This window comes from Rattus norvegicus, chromosome 4 (genome assembly GCF_036323735.1).
Source record: "Rattus norvegicus strain BN/NHsdMcwi chromosome 4, GRCr8, whole genome shotgun sequence".
NCBI classification, from domain to species: Eukaryota; Metazoa; Chordata; class Mammalia; order Rodentia; family Muridae; genus Rattus; species Rattus norvegicus.
In genome coordinates this window covers 181,695,656-181,720,166 of record NC_086022.1, presented here as the reverse complement: position 1 = coordinate 181,720,166, position 24,511 = coordinate 181,695,656, and the positions used below count along the sequence as shown (strand labels likewise).

Here is a 24,511-nt window from a genome sequence, read left to right as displayed (position 1 = left end):
CCTGCCTTAAAGATTCTCCTGTAACAACAAAGGCTGAGGGCCAGGATGCCCCTGCTCTCAGCAGTCCTGCACTACCAGACAGCCCTGTAGACCTGTACCTCCCCACCCCTGATGTCTGTCCCGGACCTACAGCCCTCACTCCCTTTAGCCCTGCTCTGTACCTGATTTCTGCCACTCCACAGGAGTCGTTAAAGTGGTGACACGCCGTAAATAAAAGTCAGGGGGCTAAGAGATGGCTCAGTGGTGAAGCACACACTGCTGCTGCAGAGAACTTGGACTCAGTGCCAGAACCCATGTCCAGGGATCTGATGTCTCTGTGCTCTCTGGGTACTTGTGCACGCACTCGGGTACACACGTGTACACACACACACACACACACACACACATACACACACACGCACGCACACACAGTCACATATATAGACATGTAGTTAAAAATAAAACTCATCCCCCTCCCCTCAGCTTCTGTGTACCAGAAACACCCTGAAGACTTCTTTAAACATGCTTTCGATGTAACAAACCCTCCCCCCCCACACACCTATAACGCTCAAGGCTCTGTTTTTGTTTTTTATAATCTGTCTTGAACATTATTAATTCCAAAGCCTAGTTTCATTTTCTACAAATGTTCAATGACTTCTGGATAGACTTAAAAATACTGGATTGGGGATGGGGGATGCTGCTCAGTAGTAAGGTGAGCTGAGCATGCGTAAAGCCTGGGTCTAAGTCCACACCCTACAAGGCACCTCGCCCCACCCTGACCTGCAGCCATCTGTTGTCCTGGCCCACGTTTTCTACTGAGCTGTGACTGTAAGGGCAGAAGGAGCAGAGAGAAGGCTGTGGGCAGGTCTCCACCTATCCTTCCTGCCAGCTGGGCCTGGGACAATGAGCTCTAGAGGCAGAGTTTAGCTAATCAGAGCTTACACAATATCAAATGGCCACAGGAAGGCAGAGAACTTCAGACTGCAAGACAGGCAGCTGTGGGTGGGTCGAGCAGCTAATCACTTGTTTCCACGGGGAACCCCAATCCTCTATCACACAAGCCTAAATCAGGAAGTGGCCAGCACATCTGGATGCAGTTTTTGCCATAACAGCTTTACATCCTCCAGGATTGGTTGGTTGTCTGTGTTCTCTGTTCTCACAACAAAAACCAAATCTTATTAGTACTGGTGCTGTGCTGCTGTGCGGCTCACTACCTAAGCTATGAAACTAAGCCACCTGCAAAGGCCAGCTGCAAAGGGACAGCTACCAGGAGAGTTTTCTGTCTGCTGCTAAGTGGCCTGTGAGACAGAGCACCATTGAATGTGATGCTGGGGTGGATGAGGAGCAAGAGCTAGCCTGGCTGCAGTCCACAGGAGAGTGCAGCCTCCTCGAGGCTGGCCACAGAGGGGCACTGAGGGCTTGGTCAGGCACTGGGCTAGGTATCCTTAGTAACCAAAGTTATTGATCAAAAGCAATCACTAAACCCAAACAGTGGAGACATAGCAGCTAATCAAAAAATTATGCTCTGAAATTGGGGGAGGATTAAGGTGATGTATAAAAATAAGGTCAAGGGGGGCTGGGGATTTAGCTCAGCGGTAGAGCGCTTACCTAGGAAGCGCAAGGCCCTGGGTTCGGTCAGCTTACCTAGGAAGCGCAAGGCCCTGGGTTCAGTCCCCAGCTCCCCAGCTCCGAAAAAAAAGAACCAAAAAAAAAAAAAAAAAAAAAAAAAAAAATAAGGTCAAGGGGTTGGGGATTTAGCTCAGTGGTAGAGAGCTTGCCTAGGAAGCGCAAGGCCCTGGGTTCGATCCCCAGCTCCGAAAAAAAGAACAAAAAAAAAAAAAAAAAAAAGGTCAAAATATGCCAGAAACATAGAAACCACAATCCCTAGCCCCATCCTGACCCCCACAGCACAAGAGTCTGAAAGGCACAATGCTACCTAAGACAGTATTCTTAAGTATTCTCCCATTTATATCAAACCAGTGACTAAATACATTATAAAATTAATACAGAGGTTTCTAGTTCAGACTTCAGGCCAAATTTAATAATCTCTTCACAGACTCTTTGTACTGAGCAAGGCTTGCCTCGTTCTCCCCCTCATTCTTGAGACGAACGACACACTTCTGGTAATCTTCGACCTCTTTAGTCCCCAGCAGCTCTTCTCTGCTCGGCGCCACACTGCTCTCGGCAGCTCTCATCTGCAGCAGGGTCTGGAGGACGCTGTTCTCCGAGGAGCTCTTCGCCCACACATACTCATCCATGTCTTCCTCAGTCTTATTTTTTTCCCATTCTTCAGTTTTCTGAAAGAAAAAGAAAAGTTCAGAATTCTGGGAAATGTTATCAAAAGACAAAGTTCCTTTGCTTGTTGATTTTGGGGAAGAGAAGATTACAATATGTTCAAGGTTCCAGTCTCCATTGTATACTTAAAGCCTTCGTGGCACCCAAGGCCAGCCTCAAGAAGGGTTGCTCTGCCTCACAAACTTCACTCAACAGACAGAAACTCTCCTGCAGGTAGCTATTCTGTAAGCTACCAGAGCTGGAGCACAGAGGGACAGGCCTGCAGGACTCAAACCATAACACAATGACATCGTAACACTAGACAAGGTGCTATCCTGCCATCTGGCCTCAGACTCCCTACAGAGCGGCAGATGGCCTTGAACTTCTGACCATCCTGTTGCCTTCCGCCTCCCAGGGATTGGGATTACAGGTGTTCGATGCCACTCACTGTTATCTGCTTTAATGTTGGAGTGGTGCATCTGGACACACATGCAGTTGTTGGTCATGGCTATTTTGCTGTTATGCTTACTTCCTGTTCTTGTGACAGGAAGGGTTTATTAGTGCTGGTGGTGTGCTGCCTGATGTATCCAGCAGCACAAACCAAGCCAACTGGAAAGGCTGCTTACAAACGGCGCAGAGAAGTTTCTGCAACTCAGGGGTGGTGTGCACAGCTTTAATGCCCACTCCGGAGGTGACACAGGTCAGCCAACGCTACACAGTGAGACCTGGTCTAAAAACAGGAGCTCTTCTGTCTAGACTCTGGATACAAGAGGATACAAAGGCAGTACTATTTTTTTTATGAATTACATCACTTTAGAATGTTCTTTATTGGGGTTGGGGATTTAGCTCAGTGGTAGAGCGCTTGCCTAGGAAGCGCAAGGCCCTGGGTTCGGTCCCCAGCTCCGAAGGAAAAAAAAATGTTCTTTATTTAAGAAGCACAAATTCAGAATCCTTACAAAAGCTCCTCCCTGCCTTTTTAAAAAGAAGCAAATCTCATCGTCTCTTCCTTCCTTAGTCTTTCTCTCTGGCCTTGAACTTGCGAACCTGTCCCTGGTGCCCAGAGGCTGGGGTAGAAGAGAGCTAAAACGAGATGAAGCAGGGTCACAGTCAGTGCCCACCGCAGTAGGCAGGATGCAGGTTACAGAACCCGTGAGGACATGAATGCGAACTCCTGGCTGGAAAGGGTCCTCTGAAAACTGCTCACCACCTTCTTCCTAGCACATTCTCTGATGCGTACATTATCGAGAGTGGAATCTGCTTACTCAAAGGGACCAGGGCTTCTAACAAGCACAGTGACATTTCCCATAATCTCACAGGGCTGAGGAGACTAAAGCACCTTCTCCAGGCCTGCTGGATTGTGGAGCTGAAAGGGACACCACATTACCAACTCAACCCCAAACTTCTGAGGGAGCCAGCAGCCACCTTCCCACATGAGAAGTTGCTGAGTCCAACGCAGCCTTGGTGGGGGTGGAATGACATGGCTCCCACCCCTGGGACTGGGTCAAAAGGGCATGGGCCTTCACGTGTCAATGGCTGCTGTGGGGTAAGGTTTGCTTTTATAATGTCGTACATATTTTAACATTCCTCCTTTGAGGAATGTCTTCCTATTAATAATTACTCCATGATAATCAGAGACAGCATGAGGCTGGGAAGCAAAGGTGTGGCTGTCTCAGCAAAAAAAATGGCAAATGCTGGGACCCTCAGGACAACCCTTAAGGCTGTGGAAAGAAACTCTAAAAACATGAGTTCGAAAACACATAATTTCTCAACTACACAAAAATATAAGGATGCGGTATGAATTGTATACGGAGCTTCCTAAATCTAAAGAAACAGAGGCAGCTGCTCCATGAGCAGCCTGTCAGATACAAATGCAGACAGACTCCTGAGTTCAGAGTCTGCCAGGGACAGAGCCAGTTTAGGCCCAGGGGTGGTAGAAATGGTAACTTCAGGGTGGAGTTCCACTCAGCTAGTTTATTGTCTGTGCTTAACAGAGGCAGGCAGATCTCTGAAAAACGTGCTTGCTGTCTCCTAAGAACCAAAGGGCTAAGGTCAGGAGACGCTGATTCATAGGATAATCAAAGGGAACCCGAAGTAAATGGCTGGATTGATGTGTACAATAAAGACAAGGCTTATGACTGGCAAGAGATGAGCTATCCAGAGAAGTTTTTAGACTAGCAAGGAAGAACTGCTTGGAGAACTGTCTCTATAATAGAGGAGAACTGTCTGGAGATCTCCAGAGAAAGCAGAACAGAATGAGAGCAGTCTGGAAAGCTGTCTAGAGCAGAACCTCGGCTGCCAGCCTAGACCCACGATTTAACTCTGAGTTGTTTGTTTTGCTGCTCTCAGACTCCGCTTCTCTCAGAACTCCGCTCCAAGCCAAGGCTGGTCCTTGGCAAGTCACCCAAACCAGAAACGCTATGATGAGGAAAAGAGACAAACAGAGGTAAACTAAATCATGAAAACTACAGTCCAGCAAAGACTAACTCGACCATGATGGATATGACAAGCCCAAGATGCTGCCCCACCAGGGGAGAAGGAAATCCCTTCTGACAGATACCATGAAATGGAGCTGCTATGGGTTTATGGGACACCCAACCTGAGGGGTGTACAGTAGTGCAGTACAAGCCTGTAATCTCACCTGCTCCGAAATCCATGAACTGTGAGTGGAAGGCCAAGGCTAAGGCAGGCCTGGGCTCACAGACAGTTCACATCTCAAAAGGATGAGGGCTGGAGAGATGGCTCGGTGGTTAAGAGCTGACACGGCTCTTCTAGGTCTTGGCACCCACACCAGGGAGCTCATGGGTGCCTGGAATGCAGCTCCAGGGAACAGGACAAGGGCTCCAGCTGCACGACTGCAGGCTTTGCTTCTGCCTACACAGTGCCCCTGGCACTCTTATCTACATCTTCCCTGCTTAGAGCCGCCATGGACCTCAGTAACTTTCAACACCTTGAAGAAGAGGCAAGAGGAGGGGAAAGAGGAAAAGGACAAAGCTGGGCAACAACCCTCCTAATGCAAGTGGCTGAGCTGGAAGCCGACACACAGCGAGCCCCATCCTTCACACTGCCTACAAGTAAGCAAGCGCCTTTCCAAAGGAACAATTTTGAAGTGAGGTTTTTATTTATATAACTTAACTATGTTATAAAATTAGGACTTTTAAACACTTTTATTTAACTTTAAAGTCTTTGTTCACTGTTCCTCTGATGGCCTGGTAAAAATAGAGGATTAGAATAAAAGGCAAGGGGCTGGGAGGTGGCTCAGTAGCTAAGAATATTTGCAAGCATGAGAACTTGAGTTCAAATTCCAGCACACGTAAAAGCCAGGCATGGCTACTCAACCTTAACCCCAGTATTGAGGGACAGAGGTAGATCCGAGAGCTCACCTTGGCCAGTCAGCCTGTCCAAACAGCAAACTTCCTGTTCAGTGAAAAGCCATGTTTCAAGGAAGCAAAAGAGAGTGATGGACTAGACAACTGTACACTGGACAATGTCCTCTGGCCTCTGTGTACTCACGGTTGTACATGTACACAGGTGCACATGAGAATCAAAGGACAGTCCTCCAGAGGTGACCTCTGACACTGCAGCAGCAGCTTATCCTCCATACACAGTCTCACAGAAAAGTTACCAGAAAGAAAGGGAGAGAATCAGCTGAGCAATGGTTCAGGGTTAAGAGAGCTGCTGCTTCAGAGGACCCGAGTTCAATTCTCAACCTTACATTGACCAGCTCAAAAATCACTCCAGGGGATCCAATTCCCTTCTCATGGTCTCTATGGGCACCTGCACTCATGTACAGTCACATATATACAGACGTATAGACAGAAATACACTCACACATACATACATACATACATATATATATACACACACAGATACACACACATACCACAAACACACATGTATATACAGATACACACACATATGTATATACACAGATACACACATATGTATATACACAGATATACACACATACCCCACACGAACACATATGTATATACACAGATACACACGCACATACACACACACACATACCCCACACGAACACATATGTATATACACAGATACACATGCACATACACACACACACACATACACACACACACACACACACACACACACACACACACACACACACACACACACACACACACCGGAGTGCATGCCTCCTTCTCCCTGACTGACCACAATCTCAGAAGTATCAATTTCCCACCCCACCTGATCCTGTTCTCCCCAGGTGGCTCCATCATCCATTTATTCATTCATTCAATACATTTTATGAATTAGCTGCTCTGCCAGGCACTGTGTTCTCCTGTGTTCTCAGCTCAGCAGGAGGCCTGAGGCTGCAGAAGACTGGATCCCAGTGAAGAATGGACTCCTAAAGGTCCCAACAGAGCAGAGCTCAGCAGTCAAGGGAGAGAGGGTTGGGGAGGGCCAAATGGCACAGACATAGTCAAAGGGCTGCCGAGAGACTCTCCATACCAGGCACTATTTTAAGTTCCGGCCTCTCACACAGCCCTGTGAGTTACAGCTATTATCTATTTTACAGACCAGGAAACTCAAGCCTGGAGCAATTAAATAATTTTCCCCAAACCGCAATGGGCTTTGGTGGTAGAACAACATGTTCTAAGGAACACAGAGACCTGGTAAGAGACTCTCGGAGCAAAAGGATCGCCTAGTATCTCTCTCCTCTGTAAGCACAGATTTAATTAGAGAGCATGGATCTAGTTAATGTGACATCAGCACACTGCAGAACAGAAGCAACTGTGTCCTACACACAGATCTGACACCTCCTACCACTCGCTGTGTTTACAACTCTGTGTCTATGAATCATAGTAATATTCCACTATTTATGATTACAAGGACACTGTTGTCCTACATGCGGGAAAACAGTTTAACCATTAAAAAAACAACCTAGGCTGGCTCAGTAGGAGAAGGCACTTGGTGCCAAGCCAAGCCTGGTGGCCCGAGTTTGATCCTTGGGACCCATTCTGAAGGATAAACCCGACTCCCACAGGTGCCCTTTGATTTCCACAGGGCACTATGACATGTGTGTCTCTTCTCCCAAACACACACAGAACAAACATGTAATTCATATAGACATAAACAGTTTATTTGGAAAAAAAAGTCTTAATAAAATAAAAAAAATCCTGCCAATTATGTTAACTGCCAAGGCTAAATTTTAACTGCATATGTCCAGGAGTTCAACTCGATTTGGACCAGTTTTAAAAGTGATTCACTGAGTGTTTGTGCCAGATACTGTACAGATGCTGGGGTTAACAGAGAGGAGTGAGGCAGATGTATGCACAGACACTGATCATGATTGTAACAATGTCACCCGAGGGAGGAAGGAAGGAGGATGTCAGGAGGCATCCAGGAGTGGTGTCCCTCACACACATCTGACAGGCAGGCCAACAGGGAAGAACGTCTGCAAAGCCATGGTGCATGGGGAGGGCAGTGCCATAAAGGTTACACTCCAGAGCCAGACTTGGGAGAGCCATGGGAAGCCCAGTGATGAGACCAGCCAGGAGGCTGCCACAGTGACTCAAGGGAAGGAACAAGGAAGATCTACATGGGCTGGAGCAGCAGAAATAAAGAGGGAAACAGTGCAGCAGATTCAGGGAAGACTTGGTAATGTACTAGACTTAGGGAGAAGAGAATGGATTAACTCTCAGGTGTTTTATTTTAGCCTTGGAGGGAAAGAGAAGCAGAGCTCAGAGAGTGGCAGAGGAAAGGTCTTCCTGGAGGCAGCGCTGCTGCTTCTACTCATGTCCAAACTCCTCCCTGACAAACATCTCCATCCTCCTGCCCACACTTCTAGCCATACTCAGTCCTGACTCTAGTCAGCATAAAAGCTGTCGTTTTAGAAAGGCTTCTAATTAGTTCCCTTATTAACAATTATAAGATAATGAATAGTCAGAGGTGCTGCAGAGCCTCTAAATTACCCTACAGATTGAGAAGCTGCGGGACTCCACAGTGAGGCTGACACCACCATGGCCTGCAGTGAGTCAGGGACTTAGGTGACTCCTCCACTACTCAGTTCCTAACGCAAGGAGATAAATAGCAGCACAAGTTGGGCTTTTCAGCTCTGATTATTGAATCTTCCGGAAGTCAAAGCTCAACAAAATTCAGGACCACGCTGAAGTGACAGACCAACTGTAGATGCAGTTCAGGGCTGAGTTCCTCTGCTGATAATCTCTTATGACCTTGGGCACCCCCACCCCAGGTCAAAACTCAACATAAAAAATAAAAGTTGAAGTAAATCAGCCTTTTCTTACCAATCTTCAGGGTCAGCAACAACATAGAAAGGGTGACCCAGCACTAAATGCTTTATGCCTTTAAAACATGGTGTGTGTGTGTGTGTGTGTGTGTGTGTGTGTGTGTGTGTATGTGTGTGTGTGTGTGTGTGCGCGCGTGCGTGTGCGTGCTGTGAAGTATTCAAAGCCTGGAATTGTTCCCTTGCCACTTCCTGGCTTACTTTCTTTGTTATTTGTTAGCCCAAAAGTCTCATTGGGAAAGGTGGGGTTGATGGTGAGAGGGAGGGAGAGAGGGAGAGGAACTGGATGGTGAGACGATTTCCGATTAGGAAGGTGTTGGTGGTGAGCCTCACGCCAAGGGGAAGTCACAGCTGAGCACTCATCCAGCATTAGACCTGCCTCTGCTCTGGGCAGGAGGGAAAATGGAAGGTACTGGAAGAACAGATGTTCAACAGAAGCCATGAAAGCACCCAGTTGTGCTTTTGCCACAGAATTAACTTCTTATTGGACACCCAGTCCCAGTCAAGGTGCTAAGTGATGCCAGAGCTAAAGTGATCCGTAGGTCTGCGGGGAGAGTCTCCAGCCTTGAGCCCAAGTGACGGGTGCAGAGATGGCCAGGCCTGCACGTTCAGCAAGTGCCCTCTGGCTTGCGTGCCTCTTCACTTTTATCAGCGTATTTACGGTAGGATCCCCTTTAACGTGAACGCTCTTGGTAAGTATCACGTGATCTAACCTAATACAGAGTTGGGGTTGCAGTTCAGCAAACAGAAGCATCTGGGCTAACTCCCCAACACCCCACACAGATACCGACTGAGAGATGATGTCATTTTCAAAGCCAGGAGTGTTTTTGGCAGTCAGGTTGCATGCTTTAGGCCTGACTTCAGGGCTCAGAACTTTATCAAATTAAATGTGTAGGCTGTGTGCAGGAATATGTAATAAAAGTACTTGAAATTCTAAGAAAAAAATCTCACTTTAATATTTTTAACAAAAATAATGGACAATTACAGAAAGCCCACTATTTGGTAGATTTTAAAAAAAATTCTCTGTTCCATCCAAAATCTTAGAAAACCTAGTGTTAGCCTAGATGGTTTACATATGGCTTTCAGTGATTAAAACAATGACCAGTATAGAAAGTCACAGTACCCAGGTATGATGGTTTGTATATCCTTGACCTAGGGAGTGTCACTATTAGGTGTGGCCCTGTTGGAGTTGGTGTGTCATTGTGGTATGGGCTTTAAGATTCTCATCCTAGCTGCCTGGAAGCCAGTCTTCTCCTAGCTGCCTTCAGAACAAGATATAGAACTCTCAGCTCCTCCAGCCTCATGTGTGCCTGGATGGTCCTGCCCTGATGATAATGGACTGAACCTCTGAACCTGTAAGCCAGCCCCAATTAAATGTCATCCTTATGAGAGTTGCCTTGGTCATGGTTTCTGTTCACAGCAGTTAGACACCAGGTCTGCATGGCTGCACAGGCTGAAGGTTGATTCATAAAACACAAGCTGAAACACTAACCCAGAGTTTAGCAAGTCTGAGGACGCTAGCACAGATTTGTCTCTTATTACTCTCAGCACTCAAAGAATGTTCTTGGAAGCACTGGCCTCCCGTCCAGCTGTGCTTTGTAGAATGACTGACATGGCTGCAGTTAACTTGTTTTGACTACTACACAAAAACAACCTTACATGGAGGTCTAGATGAACACTTTTCCAGAAGTAAACTCCATAGAAATGCTAAAAAGCCAGGGGACATTCATGTCTGAGCACTAAGTGTTCAGAGACCAGACTACTGAGAAGAAGGCAGTGGATGGGGCAGAGCTCTGAACACTGGGTCAAACACCAGGCACTGACTAGCACCGGTTTTGAGTTTAAATTCCGAGTTGGTGAAGGAAAAGAACTGTATTCAATAGCATTCAGCACTGCCCCAGCAGCCCTGCAAGGCTCTGCAGCTCACACGTCCTCACTGGTGGGCGTGGTCAGGAAAGGCCAAGAGCCAAGTGTAATACAGGACCCTTTAACTCCAGTGTCTACAACAGTTACGTGTGGCTGACTGACTCTGGTATCAAGGTGATTAGTATGAAAGGTGAAAGTCTTTGCATGAATCCAGAACACAAGGCTTACCGGATTCTATGTCACAGAACCACAGAAAGGCTCTGGTGAGCCAACTCTCACTGAGTGTACTGTGCCGGCCACTTCCTTTGTGGCTATTCACTTTCCGGGCAGCTGGCAAAATCAGAGACTCTGAACTGGCCGGCTTTTATTACTTGTTATTAACTCCTTTGACAGTAGCTATGGACCTGTAACTAACTCAAGCATGTTCTTGTTCAAAGCAAACTTAATTGTCCCAAGCCCAGTTCAGGTCTCAATGAATTGACAGGAAAGAGACTAATTGCCACCAAGATGCCATTTCCAAAGTCAGGATACAGACAAACACAGATGAATGGCAGCAATGAGAATCCTGCAGAAGAAAATGACTGGAGACTATGTTTGTTATTTACTAATCTTGAAATAAAGCTGCATTTATTTACCTTTCACTTGCCACTCATGAATTAAACCAGATCGTTGTTAGGAAAGGCAAAATGCCAGTCTGGAAACATCTGCCTGTGTTCCCCAATCAGTCCCTGGGGCTGTCACAATACACAGGGAGATGCCCACGAAGGGTCCAACACAGAACCATGCCCACAGAGAAGCAGCCTCTCTCTGCATGATTCCATTAGAGCACGCGTCTTCTGTGAATGAATACCACGATGTTTCTCACTGTTGCTTCCACTGCTGTACCTAAGAGCGGGTCGGGTGCACCGGCCTCCAATGCCAGCACTCAGCAGCCTGAGGCAGGAACACTGTCCTGAGATGGACCAAATGAACTACCTCACTGTGTTCACACACATTTCATACACACTTGCAGTGCATCACACGGCTTTGCCATGCACAGCACTCTGAAAAGTCAGCCTCGTCCACACACACTTACCCAAGATTCATGGTACAGGACTGTAAGGAGATACATTGCATAGTCATAGTTCTGCCGCTTCAAAGGGCATCTACAGGAGGAAGGGAGAGGGCAAAGTCTGTAAGACGTTCTAAAGAGAGCAGGCAGCATTCTCTGTTCTGTGGTGCACAGGACATTCCGGGCTTGGTGGCACACCTGGGACGCAGACGTAGCTTGAACTCTGTGAGTTTGAGGCCATCCTGGTCTACATAGTGAGTTCCAGACTAGTAGGACAACATAATATAACCCAGTCTTGAAGAGAAAGAAAGAGGGGGAGGGGCAGAGAGACAGACGGAAAGTGGGAATATTCAGGATATTAAATACTGCTATTATTTCTTTCTTTCCTCTAATCATTAATGAGGCTATTTGTGTACTAATACTTAAGCTACTTTAAACATGATGATGTCCAAGCCAAGCTTTCTACCATCTCAGTGCTTATGATCAAGAGAACGGCACAAACATATCTAATGAGTCCATTTAAAAGCGGGACAAGGGCTGGAGAGATGGCTCAGTGGTTAAGAGCACTGACTGCTCTTCCAGAGGTCCTGAGTTCAAATCCCAGCAACCACATGGTGGCTCACAAACATCTGTAATAGGATCCGATGCCCTCTTCTGGTGTGTCTGAAGACAGCAACAGTGTACTTATATACATAAAATAAATAAAATGTTTAAAAAAAAAAAAAAGCGGGACAAGTGAGGCTGGAGGGAGGCTCGGCAGGTAAGAGCTGGTGGCTCATACAGAGGACCGGGGTTTGGGCCCAGCACCCACATGGCAGTTCACAAGCCATCGGTAACTTTATTCCAGGGGATCTGATATCCTCTTCTGACCTCCAAGGATGCTGCATGCACAGGGTACACATGCATACATGTAGGCAAAACACTCATACACATAAAATAGAAATAAATATTTTCTCTAAAAAGCAGATGTTGATTCTTCCAAAATGAGCTGCACTGAATGTCCACTGTGGCTATTTCCAAATTGAAGTGACATCCAGATACTCAGTAAAACGTCCTAAGAATGGCATGTGGTACTTTTGGGGTAATAAAATAAAATAGAAAAAAGTAACAATTGCCTCAAATCTCTTTAAATATAAAATGAAAAGTCCTTTAAGTAGTTCCTAGCATAAACTATATAACCAGATAAATGACAGGTACTATCATCTACAGAAAAAGCAGCATTATCAGATGGTGAGCGCACACACGAGCACACACGCACATACACACACACACACACACACACACACACACACACACAAAAGCACAGAAGCTCACACAGAGGCACACACAGAGAGGCGTGTGCATGCACACACACACACACACACGCACAGAAGCACACACATGCGGGCACACACAGAGGCACACACATGTAGGACACATGTAGGCACACACAGGAACACATACACACACATGTAGGCACACACACACAGAAGCATACACACACAGAGAAGCACACACATGTAGGCACACACACAGAAGCACACACACACAGAGAAGCACACATATGCAGGCACACCCAGAAGCACATATTTATACACACACACACATATGTAGGCACACACACACAGAAGCACACACATGTAGGCACACACATATTGAAGAAGAGTAGCCTGCTCGGCGGCACCCACCTGTCTGTCTTGATAGTGAGCACATCAGTAGTCTTGCAGTACCGCTCGCCTACAAGTTTAATAAGTTTTTTCTTTGCATGATTGTCTAAATTCAAACTGGAAAGTTTAACCTTAAAAAATATGAGAAAAATTATGTAAAAAAATCATATAATTTGCTTCATGAAGAAAAGTATCACTGTTATTCAAATCAAATCCCAAAGACAAAGCTTCCCAAACTTCTCCATATAGAGTTAGCAGTCGCCCAATCTCACTCTTGGAAAGTAAAGCAAAAAGAGTTCGGATGCTTTCAGAGTGCTGGCTAGCGCAGCACAGTCCCTGCAGACCCACAGCAAGCTACTGACAAGCACTGAGGACAGACCCACTCACTGTTGGTATAGCTGGGCAACAGAAGCAAGAGTAACAGACCACTCCACCATGAGACCAGGCCAGCACATCACTTTAACTGTGAGACCAGGCTAGCACACCACTCTAACTGTGAGACCAGGCTAGCACACCACTGTAACTGTGAGACCAGGCCAGCACACCACTGTAACTGTGAGACCAGGCCAGCACATCACTCTAACTGTGAGACCAGGCTAGCACACCACTCTAACTGTGAGACCAGGCCAGCACACCACTGTAACTGTGAGACCAGGCCAGCACACCACTGTAACTGTGAGACCAGGCTAGCACATCACTCTAACTGTGAGACCAGGCTAGCACATCACTCTAACTGTGAGACCAGGCTAGCACATCACTCTAACTGTGAGACCAGGCCAGCACACCACTGTAACTGTGAGACCAGGCTAGCACATCACTCTAACTGTGAGACCAGGCTAGCACATCACTCTGTGAGACCAGGCTAGCACATCACTCTAACTGTGAGACCAGGCCAGCACACCACTGTAACTGTTCGGGGTTGTAAGAGGCACCCTAACCAGTGAAAGCTCTAGAGGCTGAACATCCGCAGGGAGGAACAGCTGCAGTCACTCAGCCTGGCATCCCTCAGAAGCTGACATTAGCCCCACAGGCTGCAGGCTGGCAAAATGTTTAAGTGACTCAAAGTACTGGCCACCAAGCCTGGGGACCAGAGCTCAATCAACAAACCTCACATGGGCATATGTGCGCGCGCACGCGCGCACACACACACACACACACACACACACACACACACACACGAACACAACTTTTTAAAGGACGTGGAACCGAGAAAAAAGCCATCATTCTCCGTCCTCCCCTCACTCCCTTTCACCCACACTGGGTTTAAACTACAGTCTGGTACACACTAGCTATATTCTCTCTGCCACTTAGCTACATTCCAAGTTCAGAATCTTTTCTTTAAAGGGTGATTCTGCAGCTCAGTGGTGCAGTGTTTATTTAGCTCATGTGCAGGACCTTGGGTACAATCCCCAGCACTGCAAAGAGGTAAAGGCCATTTTTACTTCTACTAGATATATCTAAGATATGCCAAGTTCAGTCAGGTCCTTTCTTCTCGTTGTGAGACAGCCTCAGAGCATGGTACTTGTCAGGCAGCCCAGAATCACCTCAAACTTAAGATGCTCACACCCCGGCCTCCTGGATACTAGGACCAGACAGGCCTGTGCCACCAAGCCCATCGCTAAATTGGATTTTTACAGTGTATTTCTCAGAGCACTTTGGGATTTTAAGATGCAGTGGGTACTGTACAACTGAAGAACCCTCACAGACCCCAGATCATCATTACCACACAGAGTACCAAGCCCCCAAAACACAAGCCTTCAGGGACAGGCGGAGTCATAACCATAGTACAGCAAGCATGGATTCATTCTCTGGAAAAGGCTAAACGGGAGTCTAGGATTCTGCTGGTCCTTGTCTCTTACTTCAATAACCCTGCCCCTCACTCAAGACACCACAGCACAACGGCTCCCTTCACTCACGTAGTTCCTCATCCTCACTGAATTACAAACCTCTGAGGGTGTAATGTCTATTTTGTTCTTGGCAAGTGTGTGGGACTTGAAAAAACTCAGTAAGTATTTAATAAGTTAATATACAAAGTTTAAAAAGAAAGGAATGGGGCTGTGCCTATCACCCCATTTAGGAGGTCTAGCGTTTTGGAGGACCCCAAATTCAAGGACAGCTGGGGTTACACAGTAAGACTATCTCAGAAAATAATTCAATATCACACTTGTAATCTGCAGGCAATGAGAATCTCCTGTCTTCTGGGCAGAGTCTGCTTCAACATGCAGGGCATGAATTTATAGATAAGCAACCCATTCTGTGGTGAGTCTGATTGATGATGACATGGAGAAATAGTTTATGAAAATAGCAAAGTGTACTACTTTATAACAATGCAAATGTATGCACATGTGTCTATGTGTAGTGACAACACATAGAAAAAAATGAGTACCTTTTATACCAGGGTGATAAGGATATAGTAATTTTTCTTGTTTAAACATCTATGAAACCCTAACATTAAGCAATGACATTTTAAATTCCATTTTTTATGCCAATGTTCAAAAAGTGGCATCAGTGTTGATTAGTATTCAACAGCTGTCCTAAAACTCGTATTCACATTAACATCTTACATAAGAGACTTTACCAGACGCTGTGTAGCTCTTCAGGGTCTGCACGGCACACGCACGCCACCTGCCAGCCCACAAACGCTACAAATTCCTCATCCGTAAGCTGGACCAACAAACACTCTGGCCTCAAGGCCAAGTGCCATCTCAGCCTTTCTTCCAAGACTCACATTCACACGGGAGACTGTGGTGAAATGAAATACTAACAAGAACTACACAACACTGAGGGGCGGTCGAGCGTGTGAATGTGTCCCCAAATGCACACAAAATGTGACAGAACTCTGCTACCTCACAAAGAGCTGAACGAGGCTTCTAGGTTTGCCACTTGCTCTGTAACCTTAAGTCACTTTACCTCCTGATAGGACGCAGCTCTCAGGATAACTTAATTCACAGGATTTTTGCAGAAATGCACAAGATTAACAGAAGAAAGCACTTTTAAAAGTAAAGTTCTAGACAAGCAGAAAGTATCTTTAATTCTTAACTACTTTTTGACTATTGAGAAAAATGTAATACATATTTCACCCTTTAGAATTATAATCTGCGAGGAGGCTAAGGAGGTGGCTGTGTTCAGATCCCAGCCCCCACATAAATGTCAGAGGGCTGCCGTAAGTCCAGCGCAGGCAGACAGGGATCCCTTGAGCAAGCTGGGCAGCTAGGCTGGCAAGCTCTGGGTTCAAATCAAAGGCCCTGCCTTATGAACAAGGGAGAGAGTAATCCAGGGTAATTCCCAGTGCAATCGTAGGGTCTCCACACGTACTTACACAGACTGTACTCTCACAAACAGGAGTCCATGAACACACAAACACCATATACACGCATACACACACACACACACACACAGAAAGCGTATACATATGCACACACCACATACACAGAGAAGCAAGCACACATACATGTACACATGCCACACACACAGACACAAAAATGAATGTGATCCTTCTGAATGGTACTGCAGAGGTTTGGTTCAATGTCTCCACAAGCTCATGTGTTTGAGCACTTTGTCCCTGGGTGGTGACACTGTTTTGAGATATTACAGAACCTTTGGAAAGTGGGGTCTGGCTGGAGTTGGGGTGCAGGAAGGAGGGAGGGCCTCTAAGGTTATGGCCTGGCTCCATTTCCAGGCCAAGCTCTCTGCTTGCAGATCCAGAGATGTGAGCAAGCTGCCCCCACGCTCTTGCCATCTTGGATAGGGGCTCTCCTGCCACCATGCTTTCCCCACCATGAAACTGCCAGGGAAGAGACATCTGCCCTCAGCTGCTTCTGTTAGGGACTTGGTCTCCACAATAAGACAAGCCATGACTACACTATTGGTCACCTTCCCCACACCGTTTCAGTTTAATCCCTCGAATTCATGTAAAGGTGGAAGGAGAGAGCCAACCCCACAAAATAAAACCAACGAGTGTTTAGTAACTGCTAGAGATGCTTACTCCTATTACAAACAGCAATCGATCACAAGCACACAGAATACGATGGCATTCCCACTAAACACAGGAGGCTGCACAAGCAGCAGGACGAACGTACTTAAACTGTACCTAAGGACCCGGTGTTTAAAAAGCTTACCCTTAAAGTTACCGCTCGCGCTCTGGGGTTTCGAATGGACGGTCCTGATGACACATAATCCGCTGTGTCAATCTCGACTGGAAAATGCTTCTCACATTTCTCATCACTGTCGAGTGCAGCTGGCCACTCAGTGCAGAAATCTGAGAACACAAAGTCATGTCACTTACAGCTCGGCAAGGGATTCCCTCTGGAAAGTGGCTAGCAGACAGGCTCTATCCAAGCACTCTGGAGGCACCGGCTCCCCTCTGCATAACACCCATGCTGCCCATCCTCACCCCATTCTTCTGTGTCCATCCTAGTCATAACGTTTGATTAAAAGAATGACCCAAGGAAGTTATGTTTGGCGGGGAGCAGAGATGACAGGGGCTGGGGTAGAGCCAGGGGCGAGGGCCTTACCATGCCATGGCCCAGTCCCCAGCACTGAAATTAAGTACAGCGCCTTGATGGGTTTGTCTGGCTCTGTAAATAACTGATTTAACTCCCACTTCGCAACAAAAGGCTCACAGCTTGGTGCCCAGAGTTTACTGCTTGTGAAGAGCAAGAAGTAATCCTGATTCATTCACAAATCAACATCACTACACAAGATCAGCTGAAAGGAGCTGAAATCTCTGAAGGAGTTCAAGTCCTGTCGACAGCCTTCCGGAAACTGACCTGCCTGACCTGCGTCATCCTAAGTCGGTCCCAACACTACCTCCTGCTCTTCCGCATAGCCCTGAGGAGCCAGCGGGGCAATGGGACACAGACTGACCTCATCTTCAAGCAGCACAGCCCAGGAAGAGGGTAGGCCTGGGCCTGAGACTAGAACACTTCCCCCAGCACTGTGGACAGGGCTCTCTGATCCCAAGCGAGCAGAGGTATAAACTCAGTTCCCACTTGTTGATGGGGGTAACTGCCAGTTCCTAGTTATTACTGTGTGATCTCACATGCCTTACCCACTCAGGTCAGGACAGAAAGAGATTTGAGCTGAGGAGGAAGGCCTCTTTCTTGATGGTCTCTTCTGATTCCCTAAAGAGTCTCACTCTAAGAACAACTCCAAGTTATTGGTTCCTTGGGTTATAACGTTAGACCTCAGAAACCCAGGCTTCCTCCTACAAGGCACACTGAGAGGGAGGCTGGCATCATGGTGGACAGATAACCTAGGAGACACTGAGGAGTCCTTCCTCTGTGACATTTCTCCAAGTTAATAATTTCCCAACTTCTTCCTTTAGGCTTGATCGGGGTCAATAAAATGTCCCTGAGTTACAAAGGTTCTCCGACATCATTGACTTGTATGGAGGCAGCAGGGGCCATGAATTCAGGCCACCCTGGGCTACGTAGAAAGTACCAGCCAGCCTGAGCTACCCTACAAGACCCTGTCTCAAACAAAACAACCAACCCCTAAGACCTGTTTTGAGAGAAGTGAGGCATCACTGAATGGAGAACACTGTGGCCTGAGAAAGAGAAGGACAGCCATCCATCACCTATCATGGACTCAAGCACATACTACTCTAACATGGGCGCAGTCAGGAAGAAGTACAAGGGCTTTTGCTTTTGCACAGGATTTTTTTTCTCTTTTAAACTGCAAATAAGTCATTTCAATCACCAGATGATAATTACAGATTTTACATTAAATTACCTAAATTATGTGTCTGAGAAGCTCAGCCAACTGGAAAGCACATAACAGACCCCATTAACGTCTCCTCATCTGATAGGCACAGCATCGGGCAGACTCTGAAGAACCTTGGCTTTTATTTAACTTCTCCACAAATTATTCAAGCTTTGGTAAATTACTGAACTTTCCTGCATTTCACATTTTCCATTTGCAAGTTAGATATACAATCTGAAGTGACCTACTTTGAACAAAGACTGGAAGAAATGTTGAAAACCCTGAGTCTTTTGGAAGATACGATTCCAATCCAGGGAGGGCAGAAGTGTAATTAAGGAAACAGGCAAATGCATGCATGTAGGAAACAGTCCTGTCCTCCTAGATGTGCTATACAAAAGCCTCGTTCTGACTAGGAACTAGACAACTCCCTTATCATTACTATCAGTTAAGGAAACAGGCAAATGCATGCATGTAGGAAACAGTCCTGTCCTCCTAGATGTGCTATACAAAAGCCTGCGTTCTGACTAGGAATTAGACAACTCCCTTATTACTATCAGTTGCTGGCGTATACGCATGTTTAAAAGACAATGTTTATAGAGGAAAAATGGGGTTGGCAAAATGGCTCAGTGAGTAAAGAGGCTTGCTGCCAAGACTGGCTGCGTGAGCTCGATCCCATGGACTCATGTCCTGAGAGGAGAGAACAGACTCCCATAAGTTGTTCCTGACCTCCATATGCACACCATGGTAAGCACTTGCCCTAACGCACACAAGAGTGCACACAAATACACACACACACACACACACACACACACACACACACACACACGGGGGGGGGAATTAAATAAAATATAATTTAAAACATTTTTAAATTAAAGAGGTAAAAAATGAAATTTACCATGGTGTATAGGAATGCATTTGTTAACTGGCTTTTATGAGCCAATAAAAAAGGGGGGGGGGTGTCAATCTGACCGTTACAGCTCCAATCTGAACAGTTGTCAGTTTTAGAAATGTCCTAGATTTCATTTCCCTTTTTCTGAACACGCAGAACACCTGTAACAGGGTAGCTAGGGTTAGCATCCCCATGGCATTAACTCAACTGCAGAATCAGAGGTGCTTATCTATACATAAGCTGATGCAAATCAGATTAAAGTAAGTCAGAACATAAGCATAGTTATACACACACGACTGTGTGGGAATAAGTCAGAATATAGCATAGTTATACACACACAACCGTGTGAAAACGTGTCTGTGTACTGATGCTGTTGGGCGTGGTGTGCTTCTATAGGTTCACTTGTGTGTGCTGGTGGCACTGCTTTGGGAGGCTACTGAACCTCTGGGAGGTGGGGCCTAGCTGGGGAAACTGGTGTGGGGTTATCTGCCAAGACAGTCAGCCAGGAGCCACAGCCATGCTTCCTGCCACGACAGACTATAATGTCTCAAATTATGAGTACAAACAAACCCTCCTCTAAGCTGTTTCATTTGGTGCTGTCACAGTGAGGAAAAAGTACTACTGATCCACATGGGAAGGGGAAAGCCATAATACAGGTACCCAGGGAACAACAGGCACTGCTCGAGTCAGCAGACGGCAGTGGGGCCATGCTCCTGCAGTCACTTCTGTTATGTATCTACTCATATGCACGCATGGCATACAGAGTACATGTTGTAAGTACGAACACACTCAGTCCTCTGGAAGTAACTACAAGAACTCAGTAATGACCAGAAGATTGCTCTAGGATGAGAGGCAGGTATGGGACAGCAGGAGGCTTCTACTATTTGACCCCCCCACACACACACACACAATCACTTTTTGTCAATGTTAACAATTAACCAGGTCAAACCTGTAATCCCGACACTCTGCAGGCAGAGGCAGGAAGGCTGCACAGTACAAGCCAGTTTGCTCTCCACAGCAAGTTTCAGTTCAACCTGGGTCACACAGCAAGACCTGTCTCAAAACAATTTTAAAAACAAACAAACCAACTCCAGGATAACTGCTGTGTAGAACCCTGCTGCTGACCCCACAGGCAGCATCCTCCTGCATAGGTAAGTCTGAGCCTTAGTCACTGAATCCACTGACAAAATTGCAGTGTTTGTTCTTTCCGGTCACAAGTGCTTTCTCTAACTCAACAAGTCCTCTCCCCAGCCACAAGCAAGAATCAAGGCTTGGTGGCCTGTCAAGCCCAGTGTTGGTGGGACACTGCCCAGAGTTGTTCTCGGGGAGTCAGGAGACCTCTGGAACCGGATGGCTATTACCACTACTTCTGGTGATCCACCAGAACTTGAAAGGAGACTGTTGCTAAAGAAATGTGATCCAGCCAGAATACAGCAAATACAGAGGCGAATGCCAGCAGCAAACCACTGAACTGAGAACAGGACCCCCGTTGAAGGAATCAGAGAAAGAACTGGAAAGCTTGAAGGGGCTCGAGATCCCATATGAACAACAATGCCAAGCAACCAGAGCTTCCAGGGACTAAGCCACTTCCTAAAGACTAAACATGGACTGACCCTGGACTCTGACCTCATAGGTAGCAATGAATATCCTAGTAAGATCACCATTGTAAGGGGAAGCCCTGGGTCCTGCTAAGACTGAACCCCCAGTGAACGTGATTGTTGGGGGGAGGGCGGCAATGGGGGGAGGATGGGGAGGGGAACACCCATAAAGAAGGGGAGGGGGGGTTAGGGGAATGTTGGCCCGGAAACCGGGAAAGGGAATAACACTCAAAATGTAAATAATACTCAAGTTAATTAAAAAAAAAAAAGAAAGAAAAAAAAGAAATGTGACATGCAGAAGCCACATGGGTACTGACCAGGAAGCTTTCTCCCCACTGGCTACTTACCACAGTTCCAGAAGTTACTATACAGGCCACTGGGGTAAAAGTCATCAACAGTTTTGATGACCAACTACAACAAATGATGTGGCAAGGTATATCCGTGTGTGTGCAGGGACACAGGTATTACGTGGGTGACTACTTTCTGATTGGATTTCGGTTCTGTTCCATGGGAGGAAACACGTGTTCATACTATTAACCTGATCAAGAACCCTTGAGTGGGGGCCTCATGGCCCCGGGATGAACTGCTATAATCTGGCTAACAGACACAATAGGAAACTGCCGTCTAAGTCCATCTCTCCACACCCATAAGTTTGGGCAGCTCCAGGACCACATCAAAGCAGCATTGTGCAGGGAACAGTGGTTAATGCAAAACTCACGGCTGGCTAAAGTGTCTGTGGGACGCTCAGCAACATGGGACATGTATAGCCCCAACACTCCCCAAGGCTTAGTGCCCATCACAGAAGAGGAGGAGAAAAGCTGTAAAAGCCAAGGTCAGGGAAGACTAGACTGAAACTGTCCTCTGGACGTGAAAGAACTGCTGTGCTCTCCAACTCTCAGTGGCTGTGGCTGCCCATACAAGTTCACAATAGTCATGTGGAGTGGGGAGGGGCTGTGATCCCACCCATAGCTGAGCAGCTGTTGATAGCCGATGTCTACCTGGGGAATCCGAGTTCCTAACCCCAGTAGGTCAGCCCATGCCACAGTGAATGACCCCACACCCTTGAATATATGGGCAGAACAAAATTAATTCAGCGGTTCATCTAATAAATGAATAAATAAATAGGTAATGAATGTGGGACTGGAAGGTGTATCATGTTAGGATTAGGGTGAATATGACGAAAATATATTGTGTGCATGTATAAAATTTTCAAAGATAATCAAATTATGTTTTTTAAAATTATATACTTTCCATTTGAACTCAGCCATTTTACAGAATGAACAATATAAAGGAAGACCAAGAATGTGATACAATGTAGCAAGTCAGTTTAGGGATAAAGGAAGACCAAGAATGTGATAATGTAGCAAGCCAGTTTAGGAATAAAGGAAGACCAAGAATGTGATACAATGTAGCAAGTCAGTTTAGGGATAAAGGAAGACCAAGAATGTGATACAATGTAGCAGCCAGTTTAGGGATAGATGAATGTACTGACCTGCAGAATAGTGTTTTAGGAAAGATTCACAGTGGCTTCTTAGAGTCATCTGGCAACTTCTATAAACATGTTAGCCCATTCCAGTGGAAAGAGCACAATATAAACACAGCCACACCACACTCAAGACACCGAGCCTCACACTCTTACGATAATCGTGCCCACTTGCTTCTGCTATTGCACATCCACATCCACTAAATATTCATGACGATGTTTAGTTTCTAAATGTAAAATGGAACTGGTGCAACAGAGTCTACCATGTGGTGATTTAAAAATATATATATGGCTTTATTGGTTTTTGTTTCTTTGTGTCTTGCTTGTTAGTTTGGTTTTTTGATAGTGTGATAGTCCAGGCTAGCCTCAAGCTGTCCAGCATCCTGGCTCACCCTACACGTGCAAGGACTGCAGGTGCATAACCACGCCTCTGTTTCAACCCCTGTTTATTTTTTATGACCTTGTAGTACTCAGGAAAAAAGTTATTTATAAAAGGGCTGAGAGACAGTGGCTCTGCAGCTAACAGCACTGGCTGTTTTTCTAGAGTGGAGAACCTAGGTTTGATTCCCATTACCCAGTGTTGGCTAACAACCATCTCTAACTCCAATTCCAGGAGAACTGAGACCCTTTTCTGGCCTCCTTGCATGCATACAGTGCACAAATATACAGGTAGGTCAAACATCCACACACAAGGCCATGATAATAGTAACAAGCATAAACTGCTTATATACTTGACACCTTGAACAATGTACAAATCTTTGTTTAATGGAGAGAAACAGGAAAGTGGTGCCCTCCTGGAGCCCTGGCATTTAACAGGCTGAGTTAGGAGTACCATGAATTTCAGGCTGGCTTGGGCTACATAGCAATGTCCAGGCCAACCTGGGCTACCTAGCAACAAGAACAAAACCCTACTAACTAACTAAAATTAATGGGAAAAGACACAGTGATATATCTCCTTAGGACTGAGGTTCTTTGCTGTATGTTCCCAGAAGAAAACGTACCTTTTAGAGCTCCGCAGTGCCTTTTAATTGCCACAGGAGTCAAATGCAGAAAATTTGGGATCTAAAACAGAGATGTTTTAAAAGGATAAATTATGGCCAAATTTCCCTCCCCCAAATCCCCAGAGTCTCACTGTTTGCTGAATAATTTTAAACTCAGAATAAGCTATGCCACGGACGCATGAAAAGGATCATAGTCTTATCAACTAAACCACAGGCCCAGTGAATCATCTAAATAAAATGGGACAGCTCTTTACAGCATTAGTTCTAAGCACAGGTATCGAGTCCAGAAGTAGAACCCACGAGACTCAGCACTGAAGCGTTGGAGTCCGACAGCATGTTGTCTTGTAAGATAGCAACCATGTGAAAAAATAAACACGTTCATAGCATTCTTCATGCCACATATACACTATTCATGTGCAGGTACAGTATAAACCTGAAGGCATGCAGTGTGCATTAGCTCACACTTGCAAGTCCAGCATTCAGGGAGGCTGAGGCAGGAAGAGCCTGATGTCAAGGTCATCCTGGGCTATACAGCAATACAGTCTCAAAGACAAAAACATAAATAAAAAATAAAAAAATTCTGAGAGCACCAAGGGCAGAATCTGTCAATCACACAGTTCTCCAAGAAACCTGGCATATTATGCTTACTTTGCACATAATAAACACTTTATAAACTGAATACAAGGCTAGCAAATATTGACGAAACTGCTGACTCTACTTATTAATTAACTGAGTTTTTGAGAAACAGTCTCC

At 46.0% G+C, this 24,511-nt stretch overlaps 1 protein-coding gene across 8 annotated transcripts in view; it reads right to left on the bottom strand.

Annotated features, from left to right (window-relative positions):
* Nucleotides 1-763: 763 nt before the first annotated feature.
* The window catches only part of Mrps35 (mitochondrial ribosomal protein S35), a 30,689-nt gene continuing 6,941 nt past the window's right edge, over nucleotides 764-24,511 (bottom strand). For 2 of the 8 annotated variants that reach the window (XM_006237676.4, XM_017592600.2), the window contains 5 exons: nucleotides 23,759-23,819; nucleotides 17,203-17,342; nucleotides 13,106-13,215; nucleotides 11,463-11,532; nucleotides 1,992-2,276 (listed from right to left, as the gene is read on the bottom strand). In XM_006237676.4, the coding sequence (XP_006237738.1) occupies nucleotides 2,007-2,276; nucleotides 11,463-11,532; nucleotides 13,106-13,215; nucleotides 17,203-17,342; nucleotides 23,759-23,819 (651 nt within the window). In that variant the 3' untranslated portion in view covers nucleotides 1,992-2,006. 8 annotated transcript variants of the gene reach the window in all.